Source organism: Halictus rubicundus, chromosome 12 (assembly GCF_050948215.1).
Source record: "Halictus rubicundus isolate RS-2024b chromosome 12, iyHalRubi1_principal, whole genome shotgun sequence".
NCBI classification, from domain to species: Eukaryota; Metazoa; Arthropoda; class Insecta; order Hymenoptera; family Halictidae; genus Halictus; species Halictus rubicundus.
The window spans coordinates 453755-469526 of NC_135160.1; the positions used below are offsets into that span (position 1 = coordinate 453755).

The 15772-nt window shown below is 38.4% G+C and overlaps 1 protein-coding gene and 1 long non-coding RNA gene across 3 annotated transcripts in view; one reads left to right on the top strand and one right to left on the bottom strand.

Moving 5' to 3' along the window:
* The window catches only part of N (neurogenic locus Notch protein), a 326309-nt gene that overhangs the window by 189984 nt on the left and 120553 nt on the right, over positions 1 to 15772 (bottom strand). For both annotated transcript variants that reach the window (XM_076798609.1, XM_076798608.1), the window contains exons 3-4: positions 4470 to 4741; positions 1987 to 2182 (exon numbers count right to left, since the gene is read on the bottom strand). In XM_076798609.1, coding sequence (XP_076654724.1) covers positions 1987 to 2182; positions 4470 to 4741 — 468 coding nt within the window. The remainder of the gene's footprint in view (positions 1 to 1986; positions 2183 to 4469; positions 4742 to 15772) is intronic.
* LOC143360071 (uncharacterized) overlaps positions 9515 to 15772 on the top strand; it is a 180608-nt gene continuing 174350 nt past the window's right edge. The window contains exon 1 of the long non-coding RNA XR_013083203.1: positions 9515 to 9821. This is a non-coding gene — a long non-coding RNA (uncharacterized LOC143360071). The remainder of the gene's footprint in view (positions 9822 to 15772) is intronic.

Sequence of the window (15772 nt, forward strand, 5' to 3'; positions counted from 1 at the left end):
GCAGTGAATTTCAAAGATAGAGATAACCTTAACACTGGAACTACCGAGCGTTAAACGCGATGTACAGTGTTTACACCAATACAGGGTATTCATTTGAAAACTTTCCAGCCGAATATCTCGAAAAGTATGAAAGATATTAAAAAAGTGTAAAACACGTGTCCAAGGATTTCGAGGGGAAAGAAGGGGGCAGTATCAGTTTTTTTATTTGGGTGACTTTGTTTTTTCAAATGGAAACCTATATTTTTTATTATGGGATCTTATTGTACGTAAAAGGAGCAGCAATTTTCGTAGGATACTTTTTTTATCCGCGCACCAGTTTCGGAGATATTTAACACTAGGTTTACGGAGCACTAAAAGCGAGTATTTTACATTACTTTATAAAAATAAAAAGAATGTGTCTATTCAAGTTTTTAGCCATTTTTAAAATAATATATACCCCAAAGAAATAAATTTGTTGAGTAATTCCACGTAGATGGATCTTCACAATCTCAATAACCGTAAATTAAAAATATTAGAACCCGTCATTTTGACGGGTCCCGTAAACCTAGTGTTGAAAAGAAGTAACAATTTACAGCAATGTTTAAGAAAAAAGTGCATTCGTCACTAAAATAAATGTTTTTAATTAGATTAGGATTGACGTTCATCATATTTGTTCCTCGCAAAACTCAATCCGCCTGTCAAAGTCATCTTCCAATAACTTTTGATGCAACTGCATGTTATAAGGATTAAACTTGTTATGTTTAAGTAATTTGTGCACAGATCCCACTGATACACCAGTTACCATTGAAATTTGTCGAATTGAAGTAGTAGGATTCACAGTAAATTGTCCTATAATGTCGATTTGATCAGTTTTTTTTTATGACTTTTGGCTGATTTCTTTTTAAATTTGCCACCGATACTGTTTGCTTAAACTTTGCAACTAATTGTAACACGTACGTATGAGAAACATGTGTATCAGGACGTCTCCCATTAACCCTTTAGTGCATAGGTAAACTAAATATTAGGAACATGAATGCATACATGGGATCCATTGAGGACCCCACTTACCTAATTCCTTGCTAACTTTGATTACAGCAACAATTTATTTCTGTAAACACATTAAACGTAACCTAAATATTGACAGAAGCAAATAGTTGAACTCTCAGTTCACAAATGGCGCGGTTAAAAATGTTAACACAAAAATCCAACACTGGGGTCCTTTGCAGACCCCACTCATGCATTTAAGGGTTAAACGTAGCAGCAGTTCGACGAGCACACTCATCAGCTCCATAAATAAAAATAATTTCTATTCGTTCTTCTAAAGAATACATCATTTTATACAATTAATTGTACAAAAATCAAATTCACATTTGACTAAATAGTACAATCTTACATTGAAAGACAGGCAACATAAACAAGAGATCAATAGAGGACAATTTTGTTTTCGAACGGTACGTGCTAGTACAACTGAAAAACATCAACGATTTGCGTCAAAGAATTTTACACAATAATATGCCTCCCTCTATTTCTCTTTAAATATCTCCGAAACTAGTGCTCGGATAAAAAAAAGTATCCTACGAAAATTGCTGGTCTTCTTACGTACAATAAGGTCCCATAATAAAAAATATAGGTTTCCATTTGAAAAAACAAAGTTGACCTTCAAATGACTTTGAAAATGCCACCCAAATAAAAACCTGATACTGCCCACCTCTTTCCCCCTTGAAATTCTTGGACACGTGTGTAACAACTTTTTTAATATCTTTAATACTTTCCGAGATATTCGGCTGGAAAGTTTTCAAATGAACATCATGTATATGTCTCGGATGCCTAGCCGATAAAAGTCCCAGAACTAGGACCCACGAGGAGAGAAACCATCGAAATGTTGGCCATGTGAAGTTGAGTGGTGGCGTGTTTTATCGGAAACGCCTGGCCGACGCGACGCAATTTACATTCGAAGAGGATATGTAAAATGGTGGAAGGGGCCGTTAACGATGTCGTTCAACTTACTTGTAAGATCCGTGAATGTTCTTGCAGGAGCCGTGTATGCACGGGTTCCTGTCGCACTCGTCGATGTCCTCCGCGCAATTCGGACCCGTGAAGCCGGGTGCACACGTGCACTTGTAGCTGTCTTCGACGGACCGACACTCGGCCCCGTTCCGACATGGCGTCGAGGCGCAGTGGTCTTGTCGTTCGCAATGGTCCCCTGGAACGTGGCAGAAAGCAGATAATTATATGACGAGTGCTCTTGCGATTCAACGTTGAAATTAGGGATTCGTACCAATTAGAGAACCTATCTATTCGCAGTACATAAAACCTCTTCAGTTGCATCGAATATTGTACTTGCTCTGATCTGTCATTAGTAAGGGGAATTAAAAATTCAGGAATTGTAAAGCAGTCAGTATGTTTGCTCAGTATTTCAGTGCTAAAATCGTCGGTAAGACGAGGATGAATTTACTTGGGATTTCGTGCTCGATTATACTCCATCGCGAAGGGAGGTATCGTTTAAGATGGCGGCAATACTGGCCAACCCGTTCTGTCTACCTAAAGTCACATCCCTGTCTTCCTCCGGGTCACTGATTAGTGGAACTAATTACTGGACTCGCTACTCGCTCCCTTAGATCTAAGATGACTCTGCTCCTCGATCTGTGCACTGCACCCGCTACGCGCCAGTGGTTCTTATACCTCAAAGTGAATCTCGAGTGACAAAAGTATTTCTTCGAAAAACTGAATTCTTTGGAATCTTATCATCCGGTTCTCAATCTCTTCACGACCCTGAATATGAAATATTAATTATAACTGTAATTTCAATACTACTTTATTCCATTATTTGGGTGCACATTAACAAATAGTACCTATCTAAAATTTGTTTTTATCGATGTACATGTACTCCATCTAGTATTTATATCATTTTAATAAAAACAGAATACAGTACTCCAAGCTACAGTGCTCATAATCGAATAGCGTTAGGTTTAACAAATTCAAGGTTTCAATAAAACAATTATTGAATAAAGTTATTAAAGCAAAGTAGAAACACGTAATCATTGTTTCGTTAAGCAAATATTTTACGACTCTGAAACTCGTTAGAAATTCTATTAACCGATAAATTAATAGATGAATAAATATGAAGTGTTCCATGTATTCATTTTTGTCTTTCTTCAAGTAAGTTGTGTACACAGTGTACGCTCGTAAGAATCAAAGCGAAGGATGCAAATGTGAGAACCACTGGGCCAAAGGTACCGCCACAGCGAAATGCCGCATTGCTCTCCGCCAATTATCCACCACCACCAACTTCTCTCTTTCCCTGTGGATTCTCTTCTCTTACGTCCTTTCTCCCTCCCCCTTACTCGCCAAATTCCTGTTACCCCTAGATTTATTTGTCAAGGCAGCACGTGCCCATGCGTAAAACCAGCCCATAAAAAATACCCGTTTAGCCTTGCTCGTAACTTCCGCAAGCCGAACAAATTCGTTCAAACGAACATTCGATAAGGGTTAGAGCTTAGCCACATTGGTATAATCAGGTTCGACACGGTCAGAAAATAATCCGAATGATTCTGTTGAGGAAGAAGAATTTTTAATTTTCAATTTGTAATTTTTTATTCTGGCCATTTTACCAATAGAGTTACCCTGATTCACACTGTTTGAGCGAGAAGCGACCTTCTTCGATGTTCACGATTATTTTCCTGATCGATCGATTTATGGCCGACGTTTCTGCCATTCTGTTTGCCCGATCAGTTTCAGCTTCAGCATTCTCGGCACAATGCGTCACCACGCGAACGCTATGAATCCTTCCGATTAGATCGCGTGCTTTATTTTCCATTCTGCGGGATCATATCCTACTAATCAGCGAAACAATGAAAATACCAGGACAGTCAGGTTCTATCACTGCGCTAATCGCGTAACCTTACCTCTGCGAATTGATACGTTGCTTCGACGGCAAACGAGCACCATTCATTTCGGTATTTCATATAACGGATATTAAATCTCGTTTGTCTCTTTATTGTTTCTGGATTACGACTGCAAGCACTTACGCAACTTCCTGTTCCCGTGAAGTAATGTACAGGATCGTTTTATACACGTATTAAGCGTTACTCAATTAAATGTACTGTTAAAGACATTAACTATCGATAAAATTAAACGATCAGACTATTAGACCGTTAATCAAGTTCGCATAAACGAACTTTTAAAACTCGAGAATGACCATAATTTAATTCTTCTGATATCACTTTTGTCAAGCACGATGTTATGGAAAAAACAGGTGGCGATTATGTCGGGACAGGTACCACATAATTATACGTGCGGTTCAGTTTTTCAAAATAAACTCGGTCAATTTATTACGTTAAAAGAATTGTAACTTCGATCGCTTTATTGTGAGACAGGCGTACGAGTGGAGGCTTTCGGTTCGGGTCTCCAGCATTTTTATTTCGACTGTCGAAAGTGTTTACACGTTTCGGCGACATCGAACCACCTTATTCCGAGAAGATGTTGCTTACCTGTGTATCCACTGGAGCAGGTGCAAACGTAGTCTCGGAGTGATTTCAAATGGCATGTGGCGCCATTAAGACAAGGCGACGAGTCACACGCGTTATCGATCGGAATTTCGCACAAACTCGCGGTGAAACCGACTGGACAGGAACAGCTGAACGACGGGGTGCCACCCCCGGTGCTCTCTTTCACCCTGCAGGAACCGCCATTTTGGCAACGTGGCCCCGCGTGGCAAGGGTTCAGGTGTTGACAGTACTCTCCCACGTATTTCGATGTACAACTGAAACAAAAAGAGTCCAACGTTAACATTGTACCAAATTATATCGACCTGATCAATTCATTTATTAGTAGCCCCATCTAACATTAAAGCTACTGAACAATCAAGGTGACTAATACGTCTTGACCTTATAAAAATAACAGGACTCAAGGTATCGAGATTTTTCACAATTTTGATCATGTGTGATTGAATAGAGAAATGTATTTAGGGACGATTTTTTAATTAAACATATTTTCCTTGGACAACTAGATTTACCATGTCTTAACGATGTCTGAACAAAGTCTCAAAGATTAAATGATGGTTTCTCATTTCTTTGCGAGGCTCGTGACGTTACATACGGTTTGCGTAACGCGAAGTGCTATTTAAAAATGGACGGGCATTCAGTCGAGGCATCATTTTGGTTTTAATCTTCGCGGGGCAAACTCTAAAACGCTTTCCGGCCATCTAGACGGTCTCAAAGAGACCTCTAATGTCTTCTCGCGAAATGGCACGGTGATCGCGTTGCGGTCAAGGCTTCCACGAAAGGCCCAGAAAGCGGAAGACGCGATCCTTTGTGGCCAGGTTGCCAACACGTGTTATTATATCCTCCGAGTGTGTACCTAAAATTCGTGGTGTACTCTATTCGCGCGGGGTTGCGAGAAACTCCTCTCAAGCCGTATTTCGGCGGGCTGCTAAACGATCAAAGCACAGGACCATTCAAAGAAACGATCCACCCTCGCCAATTACACGGCTCGAGCTTCGCTCTCCCTCTAGCCTCTAATTAAACTTCTTCTTTATTATTTCACGTAATCGGTCACTTCCGTCCGCAAACGCTGAAGTGTCCACGGTAAGTGCGCAATAAAAATCTGAAAAAGTCTCGGAAACCGAACGAAACCGCAACGCAGCGATGGCTTTAAGTCTAACACGTGTCTAGGAGCAACAGTGAATTCAATACCTAACATTTTTTTAATTCATTTTGTCAACTGATGTTCGCAGATACGAGTGGCTCGGTGCAGTCGCTTATTAAGCTATTTTTAAACTGTTTTGAACAAACTGTTCTTCTTTGTAATGTGTTCTTATTTGAAAACTCAGAAATCTTATTTTAATCCTCGTACGGTTTTTGGGTGAGAACTCAGCCATTTTATTAATAATAATCTAAACTATAATCAGATATTATACAATTAGATACTATTAGGGGTACCCATAAGTAATCAATTATTTTGAAATCTAAAACAAACTTTGTAGTAAATTCAAGTTTCTATTTCTTAATTTATTATATAATCTCCATCATTGTCAAGGACAGTTTGCCATCAGAATATTTTGAGCACAGGCTGCTTTACCGAAAACTATAAAAGAATACGTGTTTTCTCTTCAACGATCGGTACAGAACTAAAGGCAAAACAAATTCTTTGCAAATAATTGATTACTTATGGGTACCCCTAACATATCAGGTACGTAAAATTAGGAAGAATAGAATAGGAAGATTAAATCTAATTGATTAAAATTAAAAAGAATAAGTTTAATCGAAGTAACTGAATATTTTGTGGAAGTAGCCATAAGTGTCGAAATACTTCTGGACGATAGTGATCGCGGTTAGTTCCATCGCTACCACATGGCGTTTAGAAAAATGTCCGAGGGGTCAGTGACTGCGCCGTCCTCCGAAAAGGTAACGCCAAGCGCCCTGCCGGGCCTTTATAAAGAAAAGCTACTTTCTAATGGGCCCTAATGATCCTAGGTTCGAGGGCTCGTATTGTAGTCCCTGATCGATCACCCTCTCTTTACCGGGAAGCGGCCGATACTCGAAAGAAACGAGAGAAACGGATCTCTATAAGGGCAACTTCCTTCGATTGCGTGACTATAGGTATCCTTCGACTTGTGTGCGGCTAGGCTGCGTGATTCACTACGCCTATTTTAATAGACATCCCGCATCGAATACTCCCTCCCGATATTTTCTAATGACAATCGACTAACTAGAACGACTCGTTCACCTCGGCTCTCGAATGTGACGGAATTATAGTGTCTCCCGCGACGTGGAATTTCATGCGTGCACGGTCGAGCGAGTCGTAAATTGTTCAATCTAGACACGTTGATACAATGCGTTCGCGCTGGAATGAGTCACAGTAATTTGCGTGTGAAGAACGATGTTGATTTCACGTTACTTCGGAAGCTGGCTCTATTTTTATACCGCTCGGCGGACCTGTTATGGCAACCCTTTATAGGGCGTCGTTCCTGAGGACATTTTTTTCTTAATCGGACATCTCTAGCTATGGGGATAAATTGAATCACTTTGTCGTGTTGGGTGCTCAACATTCTTCGATTCTGCAAATAAAATATTCTCTTCTATTTAACATGATGTTTCGAATAAAATTGATTTACTATTTGCTACGTGGAACAATCTTTGACGGAATACTGTTTATAAATAAACATCGGCAGAACGATGGCCGCAGCAGCAAGGCGAAAGAAGAGCTGCAGGCCATTGTCGGCGAACACAGCTGGTTCCGAGTTAGTTCACGCAGCTTCTCTCCCGGCTGGTTCTGGCTTCTGGCGTGGATATCGAGTATGCGAGCGCTTAGAAAGCCGCAGCCGGTATCTCTATAAACGGAAGCGACGATTCCACGGCCATTATTTGCCGGCACCGGGTTTCTTCTGGACTACCAGTCCAACTTGAGAGCACGTTGAGCACCATCGGCTGGATTTATTGACTTCTATCTGTGAATATTCCTTTCTAAGCACCGCAGGGACGTAACGAATACGCCGCGTTGCCACCGAGTGTCGCGTGTACGGACGTTGTGCGCGTGTACCACCCGCGGGATGTATTATTTTAGCCGTGAAACGAGCGGTTCCAGAGGAAACCACGCTCGCGGCGCTGCATTTTGTAACGGTGCAACATCGCGGCCGCTTATTTGCAAGAAAATAACAATTGCGAGACTGTAGAGGCAATTTCGCTTTGAACGCATCGTCCGCTTTTGCATTAAATTGGTTCGCGGAAAACCAAACGTACTTCTACCGTTCCTAAACGTTCTTCAACATTCGTGATAATACAGATATTAGGTTAGTTGTAAGGCTTCTTGAATTGCTTAAGAAAATTTTGGTAAATTTCACCTTTGGTGAAACATGCACCGGCAAAATATTTTTTAATTCAAATGCGCAATGCATTTACTACCGAATTGAACGATATTTTCACACAGATTGACTTTTCGATAAATTGCGTGAAGTATCAAGAAAATACTAAACTTCCAAAAAAAAATTCAAAATGATTCGCAGTGAATCATAAACTAGTCTTTTACGAGGGACTGTGCAAAATTGACCGCTCACGTGACATTCCTCGAACCACTGCGCACGCAGCCATCTCACCATGATACCGTGTCAAGTACACTGTAATTATACCATCGCGTACGCGTCGCTCTATGAAAGCGAACAGTAATTTTATTAACAAATGCGGGACACGCGTCGTATGATTCAATCAAAACGCACTTCAGGCTCTTCCTTTCGTTTGCAATGTTTCACGCATCGTAAACAAAGACTTCACAGCGTCGTCGCGTCGCTATACATAGACTGTGAATAGTAATATTCACAGTGAATAGTAATTAAAAATACCAAACAGTTGAAGCTGTTTTAAGCTCGTTCCTGATTTTTGTAAAGTAATCTATAAAAATTGGAATTTCCATAAAGGTCCGCAGTCCGGTAATCACCGAGAGACTTTAACCAGTTAACTGTGGAGTTTCATTTTAAAAATCCCCCACGGCGCGGAATTAAAATCAAGCAATGACGAATATATACGTCGAATGCAGGCCAAATTTCGCTATTATAAATTTTACGAAAAAAGGAAAGCAAAATGAGAAAGAATTACATTTTTATTCGATAAGAAATTAACAATTCATTAACGTTAACCGCACCGCAATAGAATTTTGGATGACGTGTATACACGTCAAACGCGCTTATATACCTGAAATGAAGATCGAAGTACATTCCGTTGTTCCATTTCAGAATTTCGACAGAATTTCTGACGCAACGAACCCAGTTTTGAGAAATGTGTCAGAAGCCGTTGCAACCGCTTGTCCAAACTCGCATACGATGCTGCGTTTCTACGAACCGTCGTTCGGAAAGCCGAGGACCACCAACGTACAGCTGTTCCAAGCGTGTACGCTACTGTTGCTTCCCGTGTATTCATCTGCACGCGAATATGATTGCATCAAGGAGTGCGCTGTACGCGCAGCATGTATCAATCAGGGACTTCACGGGCAGTAAAGTTCCGTCCGGTAGCATCATCATTCTGCTTTGTTGCCGGTCGAGGAGCAACGTTATTTAAAAAAGAAGAAGAAACGGAGCCACTTTATGGTTGACCATTCTCTCCGGCAATGGACAACCACGAGGCGGTTTCAGGACACACTGCAAGATTTATTTCGCCCGACGTTCTCGCACGTCGCGACTATCAATGCCGATCTACGCCCGTTGAACGCGCCCGCTTCCTTAAATTCCATCCTATCGTTGTGCTATCAAACTCCCGTTGACGAACTAGGTGCACCGTGCCTGCCAAATGCGCTGTAATCGTTGTCTGATCCTTCGTTACGACGCACAGTGGGCAATTTGGTCGAAATCGGATTCAAAATCAAAGAACTTTCGATAGAAATGAGGTATAGCGAAGAAATTTTTTTTAAATTAAAGCTAAAACTTTGTAGAATATGGGAAAATAGGGAGATTATGGTACGAACGTTTTTTAACCTTGAGAAAATTCGTTAAACTTGCACAATTTCAAGAAAATTACGGTTTTTCATAACATGTTATAAATTATAAGTTTCTTATTCATCGGTAATTTCCACATAGGAACAAGCATTTTAGAATATCGGATTTAAGAAAGAAGAATATTAGTAAAAGATCGATTAAAGTTGTACCAAAGAAAGAAAGTTAGAAACTTCGTTGATGAAAATACGTGAGTTAAACAAATTAAATACTTAGCTTACTTCTTCTGTAAATGAAAATATAATTATAGACAATAGATATCTAATTTATACTACATTACAGCCACACACAGTCTGCAGAAAGTGCCAGTAGCAATGACAGCGATACGTCAAGTGATGACGAGATGCGAAGTGCTTCATGTTTCGTAAGTAACTCGAAACGTTCAAATACTTCATTATTATTATTTTTATTGTGTTTTATATATGAGAATACGATATACCTTCAAACTAGTGTGTTATCAAATCATTTCAACGAAAAAATGATTTCATTAGTTTTTGTCACGGAAATCTATTTTTTGCAAAATCCTGAGGTCGTAGACAAATTTTGAGGTCAGATTTGAAATCAGCGTGAAAAAATCTATGGGAAATGATTTATAACATGTTAAAAAAAATTTTCCCGCGCGTGGTATTGGAAAAACTATAATTTTCTTGCAATTGTGCAAGTTTAACGAATTTTCTCAAGGTTAAAAAACGTTCGTACCATAATCTCCCTATTTTTCCCATATTCTACAAAGTTTCAGCTTTAATTTAAAAAACATTTCACCGCTCTACCTCACTTCTATCGAAAGTTCTTTGATTTTGTATTCGATTTCGTCCAAATTGCCCACTGGGCGACGTCGAAACGATTAATAACGTTACGATAACACCGGGTAATTACGTGACGATTCGTGCTTCGTGGAAACATTAAACTGCAAGCAGTGATTTCTAGTTCGTTGATCTCACTACCTCTGTTCCGTTGCGAATATTTATGACACACGAACTAGGTATTTCGTTATGATACATTATCCTAAACAGCGAATTTTGTGCATTTACGATAACAATTAGTAGATGTAATTTAAAACAGTAAAAACATCGGAAGAATTTTAAAATATTGTAATATTATTCCGAGCCTTTTAAAGATATTAAGAAAGGAAATAAATTTCTGTTTCACTCCAGTTTGTTGCAATTCATGTAAAAATTTTTTATTTTGCCTAAAGATCCGCTGACTATACACCGTTTCCTTGAAAAAGGTGATTCCCAAGGTCATTTGAAGTAACTTTTTCCTTTGTGATAATAACGAATCTCAATTTATTTAAAGTTTGTGCGCTACTTATAATAGAAACTTGAACAAACATGCGAAATAGTTTCTTAATGGGAGTAACTGTATAATAATTATAAAATAAGAGAAACCGATCGTTAGTCCGGCGCATAGTGGTCTAAAACGCGAAATTTAGTGACATTTTGGTATAATTTCTAAACTATTAAAGATGTCGAAGTGATATTTGGGGTGTAGAATATTAACAAGTAATCTGTTTTAATGGTGCATAATGCACCATACTTTTTGTTTCTTCAATAGCTTTTTTTACTATTTTTTAAAATAGATTCACAAATTTAACAACCTTTAGAAACACATTCAGCTTAGTAAATATATTATTCTTCTAAATTTTTTAAAAACCGCTCTTAAATAAAATTTGGTTTAGTGCCTAAAGTGTTTTTTAGTCGTCAAAGAGTCCCGACGAAGAACCCGAGAACCTATGCACATAGCCGCACGAACGCGGGCGACTTTAAACAATAATAACTTGTGATATGGGACGAGATGGGAAATAATTCTTACATGATTATGTAGAAGAAAGTATGCTGAAAATACTCCATTTTGTAAAATTCTATGGTCTCGTATGCTACAAAAGATATTCCTCGCGAACTCTTAAGAATTTCGCAAATTATCTACATTGCATTTGGCATAACATGTTTAATACATTATGAATAGTAATTTTTTATCGAAAATGGTAATTTACGGCTTAAAGATAAACCTTTCATTAAAAAAAAAAAAATTGGAAGGAAAATATTAAAAAGGATCGTCAGGGCATCTCAAAGAAGAAAAGCAATTTTTTCCATGAGAAAGGCTATCTTCAAAACTTCCAACTTGAACCGTTTATTATAGTAATAGTAAAATTTTTTCATTTTCAAGGTTGATGGATATTTAAAAAGCAATAAGCATTCGACATAAGTCAATATGGGACAGTTGATTTTTTGGCAAAATGTCACTAAATTTCGCGTTTTAGACCACTGCGCGGCGGCGCACAGTGGTGCCAAGGCGGCAAAAAATCCATTTTATAAATTTTCGATTTTGATAAAAAAAAAATTATTTTTGTATAGCCTAATAGTGCGTGCATGATGTGCCAAAGTCAGATTTTTGAAAAAAATTTTTTTACGGAGATATACGCATGGTAAATAAACATTTCCTCGCTCCTGGGAATTCATCAGTTTTCAGTGCGATAGTTATATAATTACTCCGCCTATAATTGAATACTTAGGGGTTTACAAATCATATGGGTTATTGCAAATGGCCAACTATTAACTGGCAAAAAATTTTCCAAAAAAAGTTGTTTAACATTAAGTAATATGGACTAACCTGAAGAAATATTATATATATATATATATAGAAATATTTAATAACAATTTTTTATGTTAAATAAACAAAGTTTTCGTTCACTCGACCACTATCGCAAAAATGCAACAGGTATTTTTTGGTAGTGCTCCAATGAACGCTATAAAAATAATTTATGTAAGATAAAAAAATTGTTATTAAATATTTTTTTATACATAAAAAATTAATAAATCATATGCACTTCACATTTTCCTTTATTAATTAGAAATATTCCTAAAAAATTTCACCTGGAACATCGAATAATCGTAACTTCCGCACGATTCACTCTTGGAAATTCTGAAAGTTGATATTTAAACTTAAATTGTGACGAAAGGGTCTCGAAGGGTCTCATGATTTTTTGCACAAAGTTAGGTCAATATTACACCTTGCCAAAACGATTAGTTCCAGACCAAAATCTATTAAAGGATTTGTTGTATGCTTCCATAAATAAAAAAAGGGCAGAAAACAGAGATTTTCGATTAGCCCATATTACTTAATGTTAACAACTTTTTACAAAAATTTTTTTTGCCAAATAAACGTTGTGCCTGTGGCAATCTCTCCACAAATTTTCAAACAGATTCGTTGGATAGTTTCGTTTTTACAGATCTTTTGCCGCTTTTTGGCCATTTGGCACCACTGTGCGGCGGTAGGCTCAGTGTTAATGGTATCACGAGATCGCTCGGGACGCAAACGTAGAAATGCTTTCACGATCATTTGATTCGCACGCAAAAATAATAAATTTCAGCCGGTAGGACCGTATACGACATACCCAGGTGTTCTTCGTGACCGAAGTAAGTTTCTCCGAGCGATTCTCCTGTTCGGGTTTCTATAGGTATACATACATGCATGCGGCTCGGCGCGGCTTGGCGGCGTGGTCCATAAGGATAGATCGTTTGCCGAGAGGGCAAGAAAATCCCGCCGAAAGAAGAACGGAAGGACGACTTGTATTTGCGGCAGGATCGTCGCCAGGACTCTCGATCAGTCTGTAAACACTCGGCCGGAATGTCGCGAGACCGATCCGCCGCTGTCGCTCGCCGACGCACAGCCGAGTGACAGTGAATTATGCCGCGGACACGATGAATAGTCGTCGATACTAGAACGATTCCACCTCCGACTTTTGCGCAAAAATGCCGGACAACCGCGGACGTACACGTCGCAAAAACCTGCAACCCGCGTCTCGGCTCACGCCGCGGAGAATCATCCAACAGGAATACACCGGCGATCTCTCAAGTTTCGGATCATCTCCAATTTCGAGATCTATGGAACGCGAAATAAAATAAATAACGTAAACCGCTTTGTTTCTTTAGTTATCTCGAGTCACAGAGTCTTTTCTATTGACACCATCAAACACTCTCTTAGATCTTTTTATTTAATTTATGTGGTACGAAGAATTACGAATATAATTTGTCATTTACGCAATTTAATAATACCCTGAATGGAAATATTGAAAATGTCGCTCCCTGGCGGTCAACAGGTAAAAAATAAAATATTGGCATATTACAAGCGAAATTCGAGTTTTTAATACGTCATTAACTCTTCATTAAATCGAACTTTTAGTAGGATTAAAGGATCCATTATCACGCGACTCCGCTGAGTGCTTAACCAATACATTTCTTGACGGTATTTATGACAGCAGTAAACCCATAAAGCCTTCATCTTTCACGAATACCCAGATCGTCTTTATACGACTTTTATACAGATCTATAATCGTAAATATACAACCGCCTTTTAATTGCGTTTAAATCTCGCTGAAATTTTGTACAACTTTACTACAGCATAACGAATCTCAGAAAAGTTCACACGAATTTCTATTTGCAAGAAGATGGACTCTGTCCGCTCGCGAAGACAGAAGTTTCTCGAATCGATCGGGTACGCCGATGAATCAGTGAATACGATTTTTCCAACAAAATAATATTGTATGTTGCATTATCAGAGACCGATCTGTAATCGAGGGATGGAGGATCATCAAAAGGGGTCTTGCTGCACGTATAGTACCCTCGAATCTCATCGTGATCGAGGCCGTACGATTTCAATCATCGTTTGTTATTGTCAGTAACTGGTATATACCCATCTCTCGCAGCTCGAAGCTTGATAAATTGATCGACATACACGCGATCGAGATCTCGAATCAATGATACCGCGAAGTCCAGAGGCAGCACACCCTCAACCTCGGATGCGTTTGAGGATCCAACGAGGTGCATTCCCAGCGTTCAGATTCTCACATCAATTCGTATTTCAATGTAAATTGCCTGGAACTAATTCTATTGCAATCGACAGAAACGCAATGTGTCCTTCAACTTGTTAATTGTTCACTAAACGTGGAATTAGATTTAACAATACCGAGTTAAAGTTTATTTTCTAAAGTTTATTTTGTCTGATACGATCTACCACGATTTTTGGAGAAAGCATATACGTACGACCGATATTAAAATTGAACATGATGTTGCACTTTTGTACTTTTTAACACTAAACCTACCACGCGCGGTCAAATGACCGTTTTTGTCGTTTAGAATTTCTTGTATACAACGTTACTGTATCGCCATGTAACTTATTGACTTTTCCTATAATATACATACAAGTCATTTTTCAATATTCACAACTTTCTTTATTGTTTACTTTCTGAAAAAATTTCATAGCATGTCTTTCTATATTAAGATACATATATTATTTTTTTTTTTTGAAGTGGTCATTTGACCACTCATGGTAGGATTAGGTATACATGAAACGTCGGTAGGTTTAGTGTTAAAAACAATACGCAAACATAAACGCACGAGACAAATTCAAAAGTGAGCTCTACAGCCTATATGGATCTGACACTGAAGATTAATAAGCCGAGTTAACTAGTGGGTTGACTATTAAATAGACAGTTTTCAATGTACGTGGTAAAAACCCGTGAGATACGACCTAGGTCAGCTAACAAATACATGAAAATATATTTACAAGTACAATGGCGGTACGCGTGCAATAAACTGATGCCAATCGAAGTCTAAAAACGAAAGTTATTTGTAGAAGATCACAGTAATCAAAACTAGAACACGGGCACTTCTCAATTATGAATGTTCGTTCTCTTGCATGCTCAGCTTGCCGAAATTATGGCGTCGTTAAGTCGCGGAGCTCGTTAGGCTTTTCATTGTTCTAATTCGTGCGAGACAGATACAATTTAGTGACATTCTCTTCTGTAAAATAGCCCCAAAGGCACGCGAAGAAAGAGTGCCCGGTTTCACGAAGTAGCTCGGCCAATGATGCCAGTTAATTGTGCCGGTCTTCAATTACAAAGCTGCTTAGCGTTTAAATGTACTGGGTAGCGTTTAAAGTTTCACCCAGGCTTGTTAGACAGAAACACTGCTCGCCGAACTATAAACTGTAGCTGTTATATTTTTATATGTAACATAACTTGCTTTTACGTCTGGCGCGATATTAATGGCTTCAACGTAAATGTCAAGTTGTTTAACTGTCCCACATGAAAACATAGTGGGTTAATAATTATGTTTGTATATATAGAATGTCAATAAATGTTAATAAATTAACCTTAGTATACTATTTGATTTAAATAATTTCCATTAATATACTTTGCACAATTGCTTGCCCTATAAAAATTTATAAATCAATTTTAGACGAATTAATTATTGCTGGACATTTAAAAAATGATGTATATTAATATTAACTTTACGAAAGTCGAAGCATGACAGT